The 21583-nt window shown below is 36.1% G+C and overlaps 1 protein-coding gene across 1 annotated transcript in view; it reads left to right on the forward strand.

Moving 5' to 3' along the window:
* Positions 1 to 21574, forward strand: part of PDE6C (phosphodiesterase 6C, cGMP-specific, cone, alpha prime) — a 30400-nt gene extending 8826 nt beyond the window's left edge. Inside the window, exons 2-22 of the mRNA XM_009888693.1 lie at positions 2615 to 2767; positions 2882 to 2971; positions 3198 to 3338; positions 3921 to 3995; positions 4084 to 4148; positions 4260 to 4326; positions 5081 to 5128; positions 5329 to 5478; positions 6125 to 6268; positions 6352 to 6420; positions 9241 to 9387; positions 9767 to 9874; positions 9981 to 10090; positions 12181 to 12268; positions 13944 to 14044; positions 15161 to 15268; positions 15541 to 15604; positions 16623 to 16697; positions 16848 to 16931; positions 17952 to 18105; positions 20907 to 21574. Of these exons, the coding sequence (XP_009886995.1) occupies positions 2615 to 2767; positions 2882 to 2971; positions 3198 to 3338; positions 3921 to 3995; positions 4084 to 4148; positions 4260 to 4326; positions 5081 to 5128; positions 5329 to 5478; positions 6125 to 6268; positions 6352 to 6420; positions 9241 to 9387; positions 9767 to 9874; positions 9981 to 10090; positions 12181 to 12268; positions 13944 to 14044; positions 15161 to 15268; positions 15541 to 15604; positions 16623 to 16697; positions 16848 to 16931; positions 17952 to 18105; positions 20907 to 20977 (2112 nt within the window). The 3' untranslated portion in view covers positions 20978 to 21574. The remainder of the gene's footprint in view (positions 1 to 2614; positions 2768 to 2881; positions 2972 to 3197; positions 3339 to 3920; positions 3996 to 4083; positions 4149 to 4259; positions 4327 to 5080; positions 5129 to 5328; positions 5479 to 6124; positions 6269 to 6351; positions 6421 to 9240; positions 9388 to 9766; positions 9875 to 9980; positions 10091 to 12180; positions 12269 to 13943; positions 14045 to 15160; positions 15269 to 15540; positions 15605 to 16622; positions 16698 to 16847; positions 16932 to 17951; positions 18106 to 20906) is intronic.
* Positions 21575 to 21583: the final 9 nt, after the last annotated feature.

The raw sequence follows: 21583 nt of genomic DNA on the forward strand, positions 1-21583 counted from the left end.
AGAAATCCAGGACTGTCTGAAATTTTTATTTATTCCCTCATAGCAGCATACAGTGCTCTAAAACCAGGAACTTGAGTCTCACCATTATGCTAGATGCTCTTGGTGAGGTAGAGGAACTACGAAACAGGGTCAAATTCTCTATCTTTACTTTCTTTTGAATGGCTAAAACAGTCAAGAGATTCATAAATGGTTACTGAAGCCTGAAAACACACCCCAAACCAGAATGGTTGTGTGAGTAGGTAAAACATCTCAGAGAAAATCAAACATTTCCATGTAATAACATACTTGTTTAGCAGACTACAGGACAACATTTGATTCTTACATAGAAGAGACAGATTGACTGTCATTTTCCCTGAATGTCTTTTAAGTGAGATACCCCGATACCTTTCTCCGAGAGAAACAGAAAACAATAGCTCAGGGAAAGTTTGACAGAAATAGAGAAAACATTTCCTCTTCACTTGGAGGATATATTTGGAACCGGCTACACTTTCCAGAGTCCCAAATACAGCCTCATACTTTGAACTACAGAGAAAACATTTTGGTTACTTTTATTCTTCTCAATGTGATTTATGGGGATGACACAGGCTATCCTTAAAAGAATAAATTCTCTCTAAGAGAGCCCAATCAGTAAATATAGAAAAGACATGTCAGAGTTATTTTCACACATTTAATTCCTTTCACAGAAATGCAGTCCTAGAAGGAAATCTAAAATGCAAGTATAAGGGATGGGCTGTGTGAAGACCATGAAGAACTGAATGAAAAAAATCACTAACATTTTGAACACATAATAAAATCCAGTCTACCTTCTCAGGGTTGTATATGCTATAAATTCAACATATACCAGAAATAATTGCTAAAGAGGGAAAAGGGGAAAAAAGAAATGAAGAGGAAAGTCAATTTTAGTTCTGGCATTTCCTAGCCTTTTCATGCCTGATTTTACAACCTAGAAAACGTTTGAGTTTTTTGTTTGTTTAAGTAGCTTTGTGTATAAATTATGAAAGCAGAAGTTCCAGTATGTGGCATCCTGCAACATTCTCCAGCCCATCAGCAAGGAAGAGACCTTGAGATCCACCATGCAGATCTTGGCTGCCTAAGCTAATGCAGTAATTAATAGCAGTTATATGTATCAGCTCTGTGGGTAGCTATGCAGTAACAAGTCAGTCACTTTACAAGTTGGTTCACAAATACTTGCTAACAGCAGGGGATTAGTAAGGTTTGGGAGTCTTGGTTCTGGGTGGATGTCCTCAAAACAGGACTCCTTTGGCCTCCCTCTGGCCAGCTGCCATTCCTATCCATGGTGTTGGAATGTAGTCTGACCTTCCCTGGTTACCAGCCCGCTTACCACCTCTTGACATTCTCATTTAGCACCAACTGCTCATCACCTTTAGAAATCAGAAGTATACCTGTTAAAGGAAATTCAGGGAAGATCTGCCATGGACTGTAGACCAAGACTTGAGTGCTCACCTCCCTGAAGTAGTAGTTTGAGCACTGACAGTTTAGAAGGGGCAGATGCAAGGGAATGGAAAAGGCTTAGTAAAGACAGAATCCGGCTTTTTCAGCTGCTTAGTAGAACCATGTCACTTCTCAGTATGCACATATTGTCAGATTTCAATACCCCAACTCATAACTGCTCATTTAGATATATTATCATAAGAATATTACAAAACACAACACCACTTGGCAAACAGATTTCCCTGACAAATTTCAAATCCCTTTTTTAAATTAAAGAGAACACTAAAGCATTTCAAAGAAAACACCAAGAATTTCTTTGATATGAGGAAATTAAACAGTTTTCCATGAAATATGAACTAGCTTCCCAGTAGTTTTTACATCAAAGAATGAAAAGAATAGCTTTTACTAAACTCTCCTCAGCACTCAGTTTCAAGGATGAAATTGGTGGGGTAGTTAGTTGTTTATTAGTCACATGGTCTCATTCCCACAGGATCACATACCCAACAAAGGCAGCTCTGTGTCCTGATCCCCCAGTCCTACACCATCGCATTCACCAGAAGAGCATGTTGGGCTGGGAGGAGCAGGAATGGGAATCTGTCAGACAGGGAGGAATAAGAAATGGCTCAGCCAGATGCATACCTGCTGGGGACACCTCTCTGCCAGAAGCATTTTTAGCCGTATACATTCAGGACAGATGGTAGTTTTAAGCATTATAGAATGGGACAGTATCAAGAATTTTATCTATAGAAATAATTAAATAATAATAAATATTAACATAGCCATGGTAATTCTCTTACATGCAAACCATAGGTATTAGACTTTCAGGTAGTCCCAAAGTCATACTCCTCTCCTTTATTCTAGATTTTCACGTATTTTTAATTCCTCAAATTCCTCATCATTCTAAGGAAAACACGTGCAGAATTTAGTTTCAGAAGCTATATTCATAACCAACGCCTAAGTTAAGCTTGTATATATAATGCTGCAAGATTGTATTAAGTAATGATAGTGAAGGGGTTTGCAAGTATAAACTTACTGCACTGTGAAACTGTGCTCATAGCATTGCAAACATAAGTTATCAAATTATATGATCATTTGCTCTTGGCATGGTAACTAATTGTTAAGCGTTTCATTTGTGGGTTTTTTTTTTTTTCTTTTCTTTCAGAACAACCATTTTTCTGACTTTCTGGACAAAAAAACTGGTTATACAACACTCAATATGTTGGCAACCCCAATTATGCTGGGTAAAGAGGTGCTTGCTGTTGTGATGGCACTCAACAAATTAAATGCCACTGAGTTCTCAAAAGAGGATGAAGAGGTAATAACCTTAAATGTCACACAACAGTAGAGTTGTTAGTTCAAAAAGTAGTTTGAGTGAATCTACCTCTTCATTTGATACTTTTGTCTTATTTTTGCTCTTTGTCATTTTTAGGTCTTTAAAAAATACCTCAATTTTATATCTTTGGTCCTAAGAAATCATCATATGACATATCTCTACAATATTGAATCCCGAAGAAGTCAGGTATAGAAGAATTTGATAATGATAATACTTCATTTTTGTGTGAAACTATTATTATTCCCATTATTTTATATTCTTCCAAGCTTATTGAAGTAAGGACGGCATCTATTTAAATTTTTAATTCGATAATCTGATAATTTTATTTATAATTTTATATGCCTAGGACTCACATGTTTATGTTTTCTTACTGTTGTGACCATTTCCCCCCTTTCTCTTTTGTTGCAAATAGATGCTTTTGTGGTCTGCCAACAAAGTATTTGAAGAGCTAACAGATATAGAACGGCAGTTTCACAAAGCACTGTACACTATTCGAATATATTTGAATTGTGAAAGATACTCTGTTGGTCTGCTGGACATGACTAAGGAGAAGGTAACAATCGTTTTGTCTACTTGCTAGATAAGTGCCAGGCCTAAATTTAAGTTAAAAAAATCCATCCTTCTAATTCATTTGTTCTGCATATTTCTGGTGCATGTCTCTCCGAGACACAAAGTTACCGTGCTTTCTAACCCTTTGGGATAATTTATATAAAATCTAACCATGTTACAAAAATTACACGTCAAATATAAGCATGAAAAAGGATACAACCATGATAAACATAAAGGCCAATTCTGAAATAATTTTTTATATTAATAATTCCGTGTGGGAAAGGGTAGAATAGAGAACTGCAGGTCTGATTATTGCTTTATAAATACCTGGCTTCTAAAACAACAATTAAGCTGTACAGCCATCCACAGATAAGTTTCAGATTAGCCTGCAATTTACTGGCAAACAATTATTGCCTGGAATATATTTAATAATGTTTCCTTAATATTTTCTGAAATGTGACCATAGTACAGCTCTGGAGAAGGAAAAATAAAATTGCTATCCACAGATGTCATGTTATTTATGAACACAGAGCTGATTTTAGTTGTTTTTTTTCCTTTCACTAAACCCTGCATATTGTTTGCTCAGGAGTTCTATGATGAGTGGCCAATCCGGCTGGGGGAGGCAGAGCCTTACAAAGGCCCGAAGACACCCGATGGACGAGTGAGGATATTAATTTTTCTTTTTATGACTCTTAATTTTGACATTGAGATTGTACAGGTCACCCAAGCATTTTTCTCTTTTTATTTAGGAAATCAACTTTTATAAGATTATTGACTACATTTTACATGGAAAAGAAGAAATCAAAGTCATTCCGTGAGTATTCACTGGCAGTCTGCGAATGTGTGGTAATTAGATGTATTGCTGGGACAGAATAATAATATGTCTGTATTGTAGAAATCATTTAATTTCATTCTCTCTCTAAAGGACACCTCCAGCAGATCACTGGTGTCTTGTCAGTGGATTGCCAACATATGTTGCTGAAAATGGATTTGTAAGTTCATAGCAAAAGTAAAAATGAAAAGTTTTAGTTCATGCAGTTCTGATGATGATTGAACAAAAAAACCCCAAAACCCATGCCTCCCCATGACCAAAAACTTCTAAAAAAATCCTGTGCTACTTCCAGTGTCATTGGTTCCCAGTGAAATCACGTGAATCAGTTGTCTGGATGGAGACAAGCCCTCAGCACAAACAGCCAAGACATCAGGAAAATTTCCCTCTGATTGTGGTGACATCAGAGGAATAATGTGTACATCTGATGTCACTTTACAGGTGTGCTAACTAAGTCTCACCAAAATGTCAAAGTAAGAAAATTATCATACATACAATTTACAGGTTTTTTTCTTATCTTTTCTTGCATAGACAATATACATAATTTGAAGTTGTGTGTATGACAGTTATTAGTAATCCTATGCTTTTTTAACAACAGTAAGGACAGAGCCCTTAGTACTCAGTTATTTCTTTCTATAAACCCCCATGCCATTTTAAACTGGAAGTGATTTTCCTAACCATTATGTTTATGCACTGTGAGACGTCATACATGAAGGACTTTGCTACAAGCACTCCAGAATGACGTCTGTTAGAATAACCACATTTAATTTAATAGGATCGGTTTTAATTTCTGTAGCTAGCTTGGGTGCTCACTATTATTAACTTAGAAAATAAATATGCCTTTTTAAAATATCAGGCCAAGTCTTGGTACACACTATATTCCACTTAAACAATGTCTCCTTTTCTTTATGCTGCAGATTTGTAACATGATGAATGCACGAGCAGATGAATATTTCTCATTTCAGGTAATTCCAGTAATGTTAATCTTAATAGATAGTGTAGAAAAATATGCTAATGCTTTCCACCAATTATTGCACTGTTTATTACATAAATAATTTCTCCTTTGTTTGTGATGCACAGGTCTTAGTGTTACATCGCCTATATCAATAGCTGTATTACTACTTTCAAAGAAATATACATTTCCTGTTCTTTGGCTTTCCTACAGAAAGGACCAGTGGATGAGACTGGATGGGTTATCAAAAATGTCCTGTCATTGCCTATTGTCAACAAAAAAGAAGAAATTGTGGGAGTTGCAACATTCTACAATAGGAAAGATGGAAAACCTTTTGATGAGTACGATGAACAGATCATTGAAGTAAGCTTAATAGGATTAGAGGCTTTAAGGAGCCATAGGATGTTAATAAAAATATTCTTGTAAAAATTGATTTTAAAATGCCTAAAAATTTTCAGATATGCTTTATTAACATCTAACCAAATCTCTATGTCTATCCTCTTCAGTATACGGTTTCTTAAGAATCAGAAATTTTATTTCCATTCATAAACCTAAAAAATTATGAGAGATCATTTTGACTTGTTAGTGATGGTCAGCATCTACTAATTAGCAGTGGGTAAGCAGATAAGGCATGCTGCTTGCCAATGGATATCATGCCTGTGATCATGGGAGTTCCCAGAGTGTTCATGATCACATGCACTTGGGCAAGATAGGATGCTACCCAGTGTATCCAAGTCCACTCAGGTAACTTAAGATTCAGAAGGCTCAAAGTCCTGCATACAAAATGGGAATATGGGCCCTTAATTACAAGGTTGAGACAAACGTCTTTAAAAGCTGTAAGGTGCTAACAGAACCTTGTTGATGAGGGTAAAGGCCTCTAACAAGTAGAGTTACACATTGCTTTTCAAAGGGCACTACCAGAAACTGAAGTTTAAGAGAAGCAAGTTCAAATTGTCAGTTTAATTTTACTGTCATGGTGTCATCTTCACTTTGCTTGGCTTTGTTCCAGACTCTCACACAATTCCTGGGGTGGTCTGTTTTAAATACTGACACTTATGATAAAATGAACAAGCTTGAAAACAGGAAAGACATTGCTCAGGAAATGCTTATGTATCAGACAAAGGCCACCCCTTCTGAAGTTGAATCTATACTGGTGAGTTTCTGTCCACAGTCACAAAATTAACGTAGGAAATTTGCTACACAAAAACTGAATTTCTTACTCATTTTCACTTTTAGAAATACAAGGAGAAATTAAACGTAAATAGCATAGAAGAATGTGATCAAAAGGATCTTATCAGGATTTTGGTAAGTCATTAAACTGAAAATTCTGGTGATGCATTTATATCAGATAGTAATGTGTCCTCATTATAGAAAAAGTCGTGTATAGCCAAATCCTGATTTGATTTAATAATAATACATCTTCACCTCTTCAGTTCTTCTACGTGCAGACCCCACTGTTACCTACAGGGAAACATTCAGTCCCAAATATGTGTCAACAGATTTGGATAGTCAAGAGTTACATAGAAACATTTATATGAATTAACATTTAAAGTGTTTAACTTCTTCAAATATCCATGGGGACCGTGCTATACCTATAATTGAATTTATTTCATTTTGAAAATGAAAGAAGGGACATTGATATAAGGTCACTTTCATTCTGAGTAAGAGAACACATGTAGGAGTGTCCAGTGGAACATACCTACTCTCAGAATAATTTTCCCACATTTCCTTAGGCAGAAGAGTCCAAAGACAGTGATCAGTGACTTCACAGTGATGAAAAAAAATTGACCTAATCAGCTAAAACTCTGCTACTACTAAACAAAAATGAGTCACTTCTTTTTCAAGTCTGTGCAGTCCTCTGGCTGCCTTAGTATTTCAGTCTGGAAAGGGAGTGCCTTTTTGGAGGAAAACTGTGCCCACTTAGTGCACTTTGGTTTTTCCTGTGGAGCGGTCCTGGAGCACACGGACTGGCTTACTTTATCTGAAACAAAACTCAAAGATGTGCTCCAGGAAAACACTGAATGAACTCCCACTGTTAATGGATCAAAACAGACCTAGGCTGAAGAAAAAAGGTCAAATACACACAAACCTGTTGATTTCCAGTACCAACCACTTCACATATTTCCTCCTATTACACCACATTTGCTAATGTAGGTATAGCCATAATGAAAAGATCTCATTAAACTATTTTTATTTATGTACATGTGCATACCAGAATGCAATGGTGCTAAGGTTTTACTGGCTCCCACAAAACAGGTGCTCACACAGCTTACAAGTGGTGAAACCAAAAAACATCAACAGGCTGTGTGTAGCTTTTAAAGTAGATTTAAGTTAGCTCCATGAAGAATTGCAAAAATTAAAAGATAAACATAAAATCTCTCTACTGGTAGAGTAATAAGTGCTTATTATGGTACAGGCTCCAAATGTAAAAACGTAAAACTAGTATGAATTTTTAAATCTCCAAAAAGCAATTAAAATGAGTTCTTTCAACATTGTGGAGTCACAAATTCAAAGGTCCAAGATCTTCTGCACTGCCAAGGCTACATGCAAATGTTTTATCCTATTATAAGACCTGGAATCCCAGATAGCTAATGGGATAAAGCAGGTGTTTCTAGCTCTGATGATTCACAAAGTAATGGGTCTTAAAACACCACTGCTCCAGATTTCCTTGTCCTTGACCTCAGATTGGAGTAGATACAAAAGGAAAATCCCAGCGAGAAAGAAATACCTTTGCATGGATGTGCAGCCTTATTTGTTGAAGTACATGCATATGTTCAGTCATCTTTCTTCCTTATCCATAAAATGGAGATTATTTATAGACTACTATGGTGGAAGGGAGTCATTGTGATCACATAATCTATTTTTTTGTGTTGCATCAGACTTTCCTGAATTAATTTTTGTTTGGATTTAGGCACATCTTTTAAAATACAATCAAGCTCTCCCTAGGCTTTGTGACATACAGATGAAAAGTGTTACAGAATAGTTCACTAACATTGCTGTTACCAGTTAGGCTGTATACAAAATAGGCAATTTACATTTAATACGGGCTTCTTAACTTTCATATCCTCTGCATGTAAGAATTTAGTATATGTTTTATGGAGGTTCTTCAGTACAAGAAAGAGCTGGCCTAAGCTCTGCATCTGCCCTTCAGAGAAAGAAAAATCCCTGAATGGCATCCAGACAGCTTTGAAAGAAGTTTAGTACAATTTTTACTTTATGCATATACTGAGATCGTTGAAGAGCCAAGCAGTCAAGAATCCACCACAAGCAGACAAACAAGAACACAAATAAGATTTGTGATTTTTAGAGCCGATTTTGTAGGTTTTTCCAGTCCACTTTCCATGTGCCAGATCAACCCTACAGGTCTGTCTATTAAGTGTATATAGGCTGTCACAGACAAAGGGAGACTGTCACAGGAGATAGTGTAAGACAGACTAATTTAGAAAGTTGGTTGTGGAGCAGAAACCAACCACCAGCACTCCAGAGGTCAAAAAGTGTACAGGAATCTTTGCTTGCCTATAGTTTCTCCAAGAGAAGGACAAGGCTATGGGTAGGTAGGCATGCAAGCAAGCCTTTTGTTATTAAAAAAATACGCTGTTGTTATACTTCATTCCAGTGTAAAAGTAAAAAAAGTTTTGTTCTAGACAGGTTCATTTTGGTCACTATATTCATCATTATTCATAAGATCCAAAGGGAAAAATAACACTTAACAAGAATAATCTTGGTTGTGAAAAAGATGAACTGCAGCCTTGAGACCAGGCTAAAAGTGGGCTTTTAAAATCATAGGATTTTATACCAGGAAGGAGAAATTCCAAGGCCTGAGATTTCTGAACTGAGGCAATCTTGAGATGGTCACAACAGATTGTGTTGGAACTCAGAGTAGGAAGAAACACCATCCAGCCAAGTCTTTTACCTGTCCTCTTTGAGAAGAAAGCCAGCAGTATCACAGCTGTGTTTCATAACTTAATACACATTAGTTTGTACTGAAAGCTGAGGCCTTTGAAGATATAGTAAGCATGCTGTCCTTAGACAATGTTTCTACTGAAGACAGAAAAGAAAAGAAAAAAGGTTTCCCAACTTTGTTCTTGCCAGGAAAACCCTTGTGTTTTTCACTTTTCCTAACAGAAAGAAGAATTACCGGATCCAAAAGATTTAGAACTGTATGAATTCCGCTTCAGTGACTTTCCCGTTACGGAGCATGGCCTGATAACTTGTGGAATACGACTATTCTTTGAGATAAATGTAGTTGAAAAGTTCAAAGTCCCAGCTGAGGTCTGATTTATTTTGTCTTGTTTATATTTATTTTAAGATAGAAGAAAAATAGCTCACTGTAAGTACTTTAATATACAAGTAGGCAATACTAAAATATGAGTGGTATGGGTAACAATCTTCCATTCTTAATTAAACATTTGCATATTTTTCGTAAAGACTTTAAGACTGAAATTGTGTGAGCTATGGAAGGGATTAAATCAACATGCATTTACATAAGAACAATTTGCTGTTTCCATGTTTAATTCAATGAAAAACAATTATTTTCATAGAACTTGCACATTTGTACAGTAATTTCATAGTATATTCCAGTAGTTTTAGAGGAATTCCACTGTTTTGTTTCAATTAACAGCACAGTCTTAATCACTTTTCTTCATAATAGGTCCTTACAAGGTGGATGTACACAGTCAGGAAGGGTTATCGAGATATCACTTACCATAACTGGCGACATGGATTCAATGTGGGACAAACAATGTTTACTCTGCTGATGGTAATGTTGTTAATATTAACCTTCATTCATTATTTAGTTTTCCTTTCAATTCCAACTGGAAAATTCAGGGAGGTGCACACTCAGAATTGTCTGTTTTCTTTTACAGACAGGCAAAATAAAGAAATACTATACTGATCTAGAAGCCTTTGCCATGGTTGCTGCTGCTTTCTGCCATGACATTGACCACAGAGGAACCAATAACTTGTATCAGATGAAGTAAGTACAAAAGCTCAAATGTATGGATATGTAGTATTTTTAGTGGCAAATGAAAAAAAAAAACAACATCAAAGCTTGCAAAAATATAAGGTATATATTCCATATTCATCTGGCATGAACAAACATTTATCCTACAGAAGATTTCTGCCTCAGAGCATTTCCCATGACAGCTGAAACACAAAGACAAAATGCAAAAGCAGAATCTTAGAAGGATCTCCTAGGGTTGCAACTCATTTTTAGGAGAGACTAAGCTTTTGCAATGCTTGGATTGTAGCAGAGCCTCATGCACATAAGGCCACAAAGAAATGAGAAAATTAAATTAAATTCCCTAACTGAATTACTTTTTTTCAAAACAGGGCATAAGCACTTTTCTGGAGAGGGATTCCAGATGTGGCATAGGCAAGGGCCAGTTTAGAAGGAGAAAAGGTTTAAGAGGCATTATTTTTCTCTGTTTTCTACCGTATGATTTCACTAGCTCACTTGTTCCCCACCCCCCCTCTCCCCCCAGTTTACTGATTGATGTAGGTCCTTTCCTGAGGTGTAATCTCATGTTATACAGGATTCTGAGCCAAAGAGTTTGTGTTCTGCCACTGGGTCCGCACGCCAGTAAGTTACGCATCCTTAGGTTAAGCTTTGCAATTCACGTTCCTTTTTGTTCTGAGAAAACATTCTAAAGGATTTCTTTGTGATTTTTCCTTTGTTTGTCATGAAACAATATTAATTAGTAGATGCTTGTTATAAAACAAAATTAATTCATTTTGTTTTAAACTTACCTGTTTATTACAACATTACATATCATGGTGAGACCCACTCTTCTCCTGAAGAGTGAACAATCTACCATTTGGTCTTTTTATGTTAGGGCTTGTTTCTACGTGCTAGCTGGAGGACACAGGTTTCTCAGAATGTCACGTGTACCAGAAGACTATAACAATCATTTTCTGAGTACAGTTTCCCACCAACAGTTTCCCTCCAGAATGATTCATCCTCCTCCTCCAACCCTGGATACACTTGTCCCAGGAGAGGCATTTCAGCCTGCATGCTGGAGCAGTGACACAAGCGGATTTTCTGATTATTCTCAGGGATTCTCCAGGTGACGTAGGAGAGAGAGAATGACAGATGCTGATTCTTATTCAGCAGACTGCATCTCATTCAAATACGTTTAGGGAGGTTTTTAAATCTTCCTACTGTGGTCTTCCCTAGCTGAAAGACCTCTACGTGAGGTCATACACAGTAAAGCTATTTATAAAAGTTATCAGGCTTTACCATGACAGTCCTAATCACAAGTCAGAAAATACAGGTAGCATGCAGCAATCCACCTTGGGTTATCTGAGGAATGGAGTTATTAGCCAAGGGAAGAAAGGAGGAAAATACACTTCCAAACATGCAGAACCACCTGGAGCCTATGTAGATAGGACACTTCTCTCTTCTTCCCACTACCATACTCTGACACAGATTTTCCTTTGCTTGAAGCTTAGCCCAACGTCACAGGAATGCTTTGAGCTCTGTGATAAGACTGAACACACCTGAGCTGTCAGGACTTGTGCAGTCCATAAACCGGTGGTTTTGGGGGAGCGGAGGAGCCCAAGAGCATTAGAGGAATTAAACTCCATTATACTATTACTTTATATTTAACTTACTTCCAGTAAGTTAGAATCACAGCGGACATGGCACACAGTCATTACAGACAGAAAAGAGTTCAAAAGCTATGCCACACAATAAATACTGAAAGATGCATAAAGGATATTTTTAAGGTACACAGAAGGTGCATAGATTAAACAAACAGCAAAACTGAACGTGCAAGACAACGGAGAGGCATGTTTTACAAAACAAGTTTTTGAGTTTTGAGGCATCTAACTACGCCTTTGACTTTAGTGGGCGCTGAACACCCAGTGCTCTCTAATTTCCATCATTACTCAGTCACAAGAGTGAAGGTGAGCATTTTTCTTTTCTCTGCATCATACCAATGGTTAAGATATATAGATTAAACTATTGAACATGCAGATCAGAAGCATTTTAATCCAAACAATCTGAATTCTGAATCAAAAATATTGCCTCCAAAATATTATAAAGAATTGCTTCTTTTTCAACAGGTCAGCTGCTCCACTTGCAAAACTTCACGGCTCTTCCATTTTAGAAAGGCATCACCTAGAATATAGTAAAACTCTACTGCAAGATGAGGTATGTCTGCATGAACTTTCTGCTCTCACTGATCAACACAAAAGATCCAATTAAGTTATGATGTTCCAAATTGCACCATGTCTTATTCATTCCTCTAGGTCCAGATTAAGAAATTATGCTAAAATTTAGAAATTTAAGTCAAACGCACTGTCCACTTTTAGAGAAACATGGGTATTTCCACTAGAAATAGACTCACTAAGATAGAAAAGCATTTCCTCTGGTCCTCACTCACAGTCCTCAGGTTTTTTCCACTTTCATGAAACAGCTGATGTTGAAACCAAAGCAGAAAATACAATACATACATTACAAAATGTTGCCCCCAGTTCAGGAGGCCTGAGTTCAGCTGCTGGCTCTGGTAGCTGAGGAGCAAAGGGATGGAGCTGTTTATGGAGGGCCCCCTCACCCCCAGGCCAGACACCCCACACACTTTGTCTTGCTAAAACAGAGCAAGCAGTATCATGAGGCTCTGCTGCAGCTTCCATTACTGATCTTCCCTGAATCAGGCAGATGCCCTCAGTTGCCCTTCCCCAGCAGCCGCAGAGGGAAAGGCTCCCTAATGCAGTCTCCTCAGGCTCAACAAAATGGTGGCCCACCAGGGCCCTCTGTGCTGTGGAGCCCTGCTCCATTGGCAAGGATCAGCCATTCTTCCCTCAGCGGAGCCTGGCTCTGTCCTGGCTACAGGTAAAGAGACTATTTACAACTGTTTACTATATATTTTGCAGGGAAATAAGAGCTTTAACAGGCAAGGCTTGAACACATATACCCCTTCCATCCCACTTGTTCGCAGCAGCACGGCAGGCACCCACTTGCACCCTCATTTTTCATTTTCTAATTCCTGTGGTGGTGCTATTTCCTGACCTTGTGAGGCCACAGAATAAATTCTTACACCAACCAGTAGCACAATTGTCATAAAAACCCTAGATTTTTGATTTTAAAAAAATCCCAACAACTAGAAACCACCTTTACCTTTATCGATGGCGACGTACTTTTTCAAATGTGAGGTGCCGGGTCTAACTCCAGCTCTTTGCTGGAGCAGTTGTCAGGATCTCTGGAGGCTCTCCACAGTGGCATTGCTGTGCCCTGTGCTCTCACAGGTATTGTCCCCTCAGTTAAAGAAGGAAGGAAAACCAGGACAGTTAGAAAAATGCCGAGTGTGATGCTCTCATTCCCTTTGCCTGAGGAAAAGGCCATTGCACTTACCATAGTAGGTCCCTAACAACACTGCAGGCAGTGAACAGGAGGAAAAGGTGCCTATGGTGAAGCTTTAAAAAATCTAACAGAATTAGGTTTGTGGAATGTGAACTGTAAAGAAATTATGAAGAACTGTCATTTCTTTACTAATTATGTGGGATACAGGTGGTTTTCTTTTGTTTTAATTTACATATGGCAATAGCAGGACTTGCAAATGTTTTGAGTCACGGTGGATTTAGTTATTTGTGCAGCCTCTGGGGGCAGCATCTGAGATCCACCTACTGTTCACACAGTTAATTAGCCATTTATTAGCCATGAATAAGGGCCATCTTTACCAATTGAATAATTTTTCATTTGTGACATTATTTTAATTTAGGGACTGTAGTTGGCCAGTTTTGTTATACTATTCTGAGACAACCTGTACAGTACAAGCCAAAGACAGTGTTACAAAAGGAATTGAATTCGTAAACTTTCCATCTTGCAGAGTTTAAACATCTTCCAGAACCTAAATAAGCGCCAGTTTGAAACTGTTCTACACTTATTTGAAGTTGCAATAATAGCAACTGACTTGGCTTTGTATTTCAAGTAAGTACTAAATTCTGTATAACTTCCTACTGAAAAAAATGTCAATCATACAATTTATAATTAGTTTTTCACTGTTTGTATGCAAAGTACAGAGATGTTTATATGCAGAGTACAGAGCTATATTTAAAATTGTTAATAAGTCTAATTCTTGTAAAAAAGAGACATTCTTAGATTCATTACAAGCTTTCAAATTAGAGAACACATACATGCATATAATACCTAGTATACATTTAGTAGGTCATTCAAATATGCTTTTTGTTACAGCAAACACTGTATTTCAGAAGTGTGGATTCTGTAGCCTAATCGTAAGGTTGTGTGCATGTGTGATATTCAGGTTACGATAGTAGTTACTCATACTAAACAGGAGCATGCTTATGACATGGAAATTAAGATGCTGGTTTAAAAACAAAACTGGAGACATCAACTGATCCCAGTACTAAATATGCCAAAGACTCCAAATATCAAATCATCCATCCTGTTCCCACATTCTGACTTAACATGCTTTTATAATAAGTATTTTCCTTAAAGATATATGGAGCCTTTTGTTTTTGTCCAGATGTCTTATGTTTGGGACAATTTAAAGCCAGGAGACAGGAAACAATTCAGTAAGTTGTTCAACAGTGGTTATTAAATTTTAGTGAACAGTAATTCCATTATTTCATTCATTCTAAATGCGAATTAAAAGATGTATTAAGCAATAGCAAGACACATTTATGTTTGTCAAAGCTCTTTTCAGTCAGGTCTTAGTGCTCCTTTGGATTTTTGAGGGGAGGGAATGAATGCTTCACTTTCCCTAATTCATTATGTTGCAGGAAGTAACAAACGTAACACTAAAGAAATAAGAATGTCACCCCAAACAGTTTAATATGAAGAGTTAGGAAATTAGTTATTTATCTCTTGTCAGGAATTCTGACATAATGCTTTACATGTCAGTGGTATATAGCAAAATCTATATGTGCTAAGTTACCTGAGAAGTTTGAGTTAAACAGGAAGGTGTTACCTTAATACTACTATGACTAGGATACTACTTTGGAAAAGCATAAATATTAGAAATATGGTTTTCTATTTCATTTTTAACACAGGAACTATATATGGTTTATTGGTATGTTTTAACAGGAAAAGAACTATGTTTCAAAAGATTGTGGATGCAATTGAAAAAATGGAAACAGAAGAGGAGGCAATTAAATATATATCTATTGACCCAACCAAAAAAGAAGTCATCATGTAGGTGGTTAATATTTTATTCTATATTCAATCAGTTACCTAGGACTACATTTTAAAAGAATTTGGACACCTAAATATGTAAATTAAGACTTGGTGTTATTGTTCAATGATGAGCATAACCATGATTTTAAATTCGAAATAGATGTCTACAGTCTTCTCAAAATATGCAAAATGTGCATCTTAGGTATCTAAATTCCCTAAAAGATCTAGACTTTTGTTTTCTTCTTATCATCATCCTAACTATACTCCTCTTTTGTTTTGTGTTTTCAAAGGGCTATGATGATGACTGGATGTGACCTGTCTGCTATAACCAAGCCTTGGGAAGTGCAAAGTAAGGTAGGTACTGTTCGAACAGGCAATTCACTATCTGTCCTACTGCCTATTTGGTGCATGATCATTTAAAAAAAGTTACTTATTATCATTTTATAGATATTTAAGTATCTGCATCCAACTGTGTTTCCAGAAAACAACCTCTATTTTTCTGTCACTGTATGCGTAAGGGTTCCATGATGCCTCTCCCCAACCACTCTACAGTTGTTACGTCCTTCTCTACTTGTGCTTCACCTAAAACTGGCATCCCTTATTCTGTGAGCTGTTGTAGGTACACTTAAATATCACTCAGTTATTTTTGTGCTATCCAACTTTAGCTATTTTTCAGGTATTTTTCAGGTACAGGTTTAACAACAGTATGATCTGAATTAATCATATCTATTCTGTAGATCTTGGTGCCATTTCAAAGTCGCTTAAACACACTGAAAATAAATTCTGTGTGACACTGCTTTGTACATAAGTACTTCAAGTATTCCAGTTCTTATTGACCATCATGCTGAAGCTCATCACTTAGCCTTACAGGAATAGGTTTTAACAATGCATAATCAAAATAGAACTGCAAGATGCTTGTGGAGCCTTCTAAGTAATACACATTACAGGCACTAGAAGATTCCATCATGTTGTTAATATTTTCTTGTTTCTGTTGACAATAATCTGTAATTTACTCAGCATGCACCAGAACATTGATAGAGATAATTTGCTGGAAAAAGCCCTAAGTACACCAGAGAGTGTCTAATTTTTTAAAGAAGCGCTTGACTAGCTCTACAGGAATTCAAGAGTGGAATTCCATTGTGTTTGACCAAAACTCCCTATTTCTGGAGAACTTTTTAAACTACTTGGAGATAACACAGCTAGCAAGAAACAAGTCCTCTCTTTCTGGAAGGGAAGTTAATAATGCTAGTTAAGTAGTAAACAGTAATATGCCAGTTCTTGGTTAATCAACATTTTCTGGAAAGCCTTGTTCTTTTATTTATTTAGATTTACTGCTTTCTGCTAACACTTCCACTGAATTGTGATTATTCAGGTTGCCCTCATGGTTGCAAATGAATTCTGGGAGCAAGGTGACCTGGAACGAACTGTGCTACAACAACAACCAATTGTAAGTACTAAATAATTTAACTGTGTTAAGCAATATTAACTATTAATATTATTAAAACATTGACTAGATAATGGTCCATGATGCTTACTAGATCATTATACCAAAAAGCATGCTATCTACATAATCTAAATCACTGCTATTCTGTTCTAGCCTATGATGGACAGAAACAAAGGAGATGAACTACCTAAACTCCAAGTTGGTTTCATAGATTTTGTGTGTACATTTGTGTACAAGGTAAGAATAATTTTTTTTTTCCCCTGCTGCAGTAGTTCTGGTGGCACAATTAGTGACAAACTGTTGCAGTTAAAAAAATTCTAGACAGCAGCAGGACTCTCGGTCAACAGGTTAAACAACTATCACAACTGCTACAATTTTTTAATCTTGGTCCTACAAACCAAATTCAAGAGATGTGAAGCAAATTCATTAAAAGAGAAGATCTCAGTGAAACTTGAGGGCACTAAAGTTTTGTTAAAAGCCTGAGTTAGAAAGGCCATTCTGATTCTTCACAGTCCAATTTCATGCAAGTACGCAACATGTGGATGGTTACAGAAAGCAGTTAGTGGCACAGCAAAGGCAGTAGGAAACTTGCAATATTCTGGAAATATATATATTCTATATCTTCTGTAAGGCACTGAAACGCAAACATTATTAATCCATGCCTAGCTTTTAATATTATCCTAAATGTCATGCAGAAAAGTGACATGTAATATTTTAACATCTTCAGATAGATCCTCATGTGCTTGGAATATACTATAGGATACTAGACTTTTTTATTATATCCTGATAATCATATGGTTAAATATCATTTATCGCAGTTATAATTGTATTATATTAATCAGACTATCAAATGTAATATTAGGGAAGATACTAAAATGTGCAATATATAATTCAGATCTTTTCTAACTGAATATGCACAGTCGGGCATTATTATCTCAACATGGTATTTCCAACAATACACTACCACTGCATGGCCAAGAACACGCTTTCAAATGTGCACCAGCAGGTACTCACACGACCTCTTTTAAAATTTTTTCTCTTCTACAGAAAACCCACTACCAGAGATGGAACAAGTGTTTGAAAAAAATGTGAAATCAAATAAAATTAATTAACCTAGCATACATACTGAATTAGATTTAATAGAAAAACGAAAGCTAATGTTTTTTCTGCAAAGCAGCAGTATTTCCACAAATTCAGACTTTACAAATCATCAGTGTTTACAAATTTCTAATTTATTAATTTAAATTGTTTGTATAGGAATTCTCAAGGTTTCACAAGGAAATTACACCTATGTTTGATGGTCTTCAAAACAATAGGGTTGAATGGAAAACAAGAGCTGATGAATATGAAGAGAAGATGAAAGTTATTGAGGAACAAAAGAAAAGGGAAGAAGAAGCAGCTGCCAAAAAAGGTTAAGTAACTTCTAAGGTTTTCATTTGTACATATTTGTAAAGCAGTCAACATATTCTCTCTCTCTCTCAAATTCACACATGCTGTGCACTTGTGCAATATTCTACTAAATTTCATACTAATAGTATGCAAACTCTGAATTAGCCAAATTAGCTTTATCTTTACTTGGAAGAGGTACAACCTTTAAAGATTACACAAATCCAGTATGCTGACCTTTTTCTAAACTGTAGAATTACAGAAAATATGACCATCAAAAAAGTGAAGGAAATGTAAAATTTCTTTTGTCTTAAGACTTAAAATTGAATGCAATTAAACACTTATTTATCTGTGAATGCTGCAATCATCTGAAATACTAGAGATGTATCAAAATACTGCGCATCAGCCCCAAATGTATTCAGGTGCTTTGTTTAAGTTGAAAATAAAAAGCATAAGTAAAAGAGATGGGAGTGGATAGTGTGGATTTGGAACACAAAAAAGCAGTTCAAATCCCCACTTCTCTTCCAAGTTTAAGATAAAGCTTTCTGGCTCCAGTTCCCTACCATCAATTTCTTGGCTGGAATACACTCTCTCATATTACAAATTTAACACTAATCTTCCTAAGACATCCCAAGTTCTAAAATTGAAAGTATGGCGCCGCGTATGATAACCTAGAAGAATCAGATTTTATAGAAACCGAGAACCTATCACTCAAGTGTAAGAGTGAAATGAGTCAGTTACTTTTATTCCGTATTGCATGTGGAACAGCAGGTCAACAGCTCTGCCAATCAGCTGAGATGACTGAAAAGGTTCAGAGATAAAAACAAAAACACGTGTGATTTACTGTCAGCTAGTCTGAAGAAGAAAAGTTAGTTTAGTCTAGGTGTGTGTTTCACATCTTTAAAACATAAAACAGTACTGAATAATTTATTTGTTAATCAGTGTCTGGTGAGTATTCTTCACATTTCACACAAGAGAGGCTACTCAAGGCCACCCATCAAGTTACTGTCAGAGTGTGAAGTGGAACTAGAGTTTTTGGCTCCTAAAATAAATGATACTAAGCTAAAATTTAAAAAAAATGAAGTGGTTAAAAAAGTACTGTAAGTTACATGATTTAATCAAAGCAGATTTTTGAAAGAGATATTTAATAAAATGAGTCAAATATAATTATTGTAATAAAATTACAAGAAATATTTTGGCCTACTCACACTGTGATACCACTTACGCACACGTTCACAGAAATTATGGCCACCCCATTGCATCCCAAATTATTTTTTAAAGACAATTCTTTTGCAATTAATCATATAATCTTATTTATTTAAGATTAATCTATTGTTGAGTACTAGCTGGTTGTGATTATGAACAAAGTACTCTTTCCTTACACTGGAATGTAAGCATCTGAACTTCAGAGAAACACCAGCAAAACAAAACCAAACCAAACCAACACGGGACCTAAACACAAACTTCTTTATACATTTGCTTTCTTCGCAAAGAGAATAGTGAGTAAATTCTGATCCTATGCCCTTAAGCATAAGGTTCTTAAATACAAATTGAATTATATATTTAGGAAGACTCAGGTATTTCTACTCCCATTTGAAGTTTGGACGATCTTCATTGGTATTTTGCAATCACTTAGTCACTGACTTAAGGAAAGAAGTATTTTCCTAAAAGGAACCTTACACAGGCAAGCGTGATTGTAGTGATCTGCAGGAGCTAAGGATCTGACCTTTGCATATCATAATTGGTCTCACAAAATGTAAGTGAATTATTTTGCATCTTTTCAAAATGTGCACTGGAATGAGGTCATGCGCATTTGTGAAGAAAAATTCTGACACTGTCAAATCAAGGCCATGTAAATATATGGGTTTGTTGAGTCAGTTAATACAAACAATAATTTGATACATGCTGAACCACAGTGGCTTCTCTAGATCACACTGACCTGGCTATTCTTAGCCAGTCAGTATACATAAAATAAAATAAACATGTTTGCTGAACCACTACAGTGGAAAGTTCAGAAGGGAAACTAAACCAGAAGAGAGTATTAAACTAAGAAAACAAAATACATCGTTAGTAACATAGTGTTGATTATAGCCACAAATTACAGAGGGTAGGACACTGATTATGTGACATGTTTCAATGCAGGTGGAAAGGGTCGAAAATGACCTAGTAACATGGTGATCCACAGCTTTCAAATGTAAGTTCTAATTCTAATATTGGTATCTTACCTTAAATGAACCTGGAAACACAATTTATTACATGGAAAGAATCTTAACTATGACCAATGAATATCTGTGGAATCATTTGAGAGAGATGGTAACAGAACCAGTAGCTACAGATAACAAACATAAAAAGCCTCTCTCTCTCTCTTAATTGGTAATTACAAAGGGATTCATGCAGGGTTGGATAAAGGCTTATACAATTAGGTCAAATTAAAGTTTTTGTATCATCTACTCCAAAAATAGATTCACATTATATTGATCCTAAAGTTTACTTCTTTTGCATGGCTTGCATACCTCAGTTTTGTATGTGTGGGACAGTTATATATATTTAACTACTGAAACTTTCCAGTAAGAGTGGTTCAGTGTGTGTTTGGTCCTTTGAGAAATGTTGGTATCAACCGCTACACTATATACACATATGTATATATAGCACATGTTATTGTTTCTTATTGCATTTTCTCAGACAAGTAGTGAAGGCACATTCAATTTTCAGAAGGTCAAACACACGTAATATGCATATCACAAAAGGAACACCTTTTTAACAAGAAATTAAAGCAGCTAAAATTAACAGAAAATACTCATTTTACTTTCCTTCTCTGTTTTTTAGCTGAAAATGCAGCTGGAGGTGGTGGCGGAAGCGGAGAGGATGGAAAATCCAAAACATGTACAATTTTGTAATTCTTTGTCTCAAACACTGTTTCTGCTACAGAAAAGACATCTAGAAAGAACTTCAATGAGCCCCAGTGGATTTCTGCTTCGCATAGAATAGTATAGATCAATCTCTTAACGATCCTCTTAAACACTTGCCATCAGTTGGAAATAATATTTAATAGAGCAAATAAACAGTTACAATTAAAACCTGGAAAATTAGAAGAAAAAATAATGGTGCAAAATGAGTTAACTGCGCACTCTACTTTTTTTTTCATGTCACTCAATTTATATACAGTATTTTTATTAACATATGTACCTTCTGCCCACTGTCCAGAAAAAAATATAGATTATTTTGACAGATCTTATATGAAATTACTCAATGAAATCTAACATGTACAATTCAAACAAAAAATTTGCGATTTTCCTAACTTGTATATTTAGATTTTTATATTACGTGTATTTCCTTCATCTGGAATTGTCCTTTTCCTTCATTCTCAATACTACATAAAAGTTCTAGAGTAAACATCTCCTTCACTCAACACAATTCCCTGGCTTATATCTATTAAAAGCAGGTCCATGGTACACAGTGTTTTTTCAAAACTGCCAAGGATAAATCTGTAAATTGTAGCTACA

Source organism: Charadrius vociferus, unplaced genomic scaffold (genome assembly GCF_000708025.1).
Source record: "Charadrius vociferus isolate BGI_N301 unplaced genomic scaffold, ASM70802v2 scaffold436, whole genome shotgun sequence".
In the NCBI taxonomy this organism is placed as follows: domain Eukaryota; kingdom Metazoa; phylum Chordata; class Aves; order Charadriiformes; family Charadriidae; genus Charadrius; species Charadrius vociferus.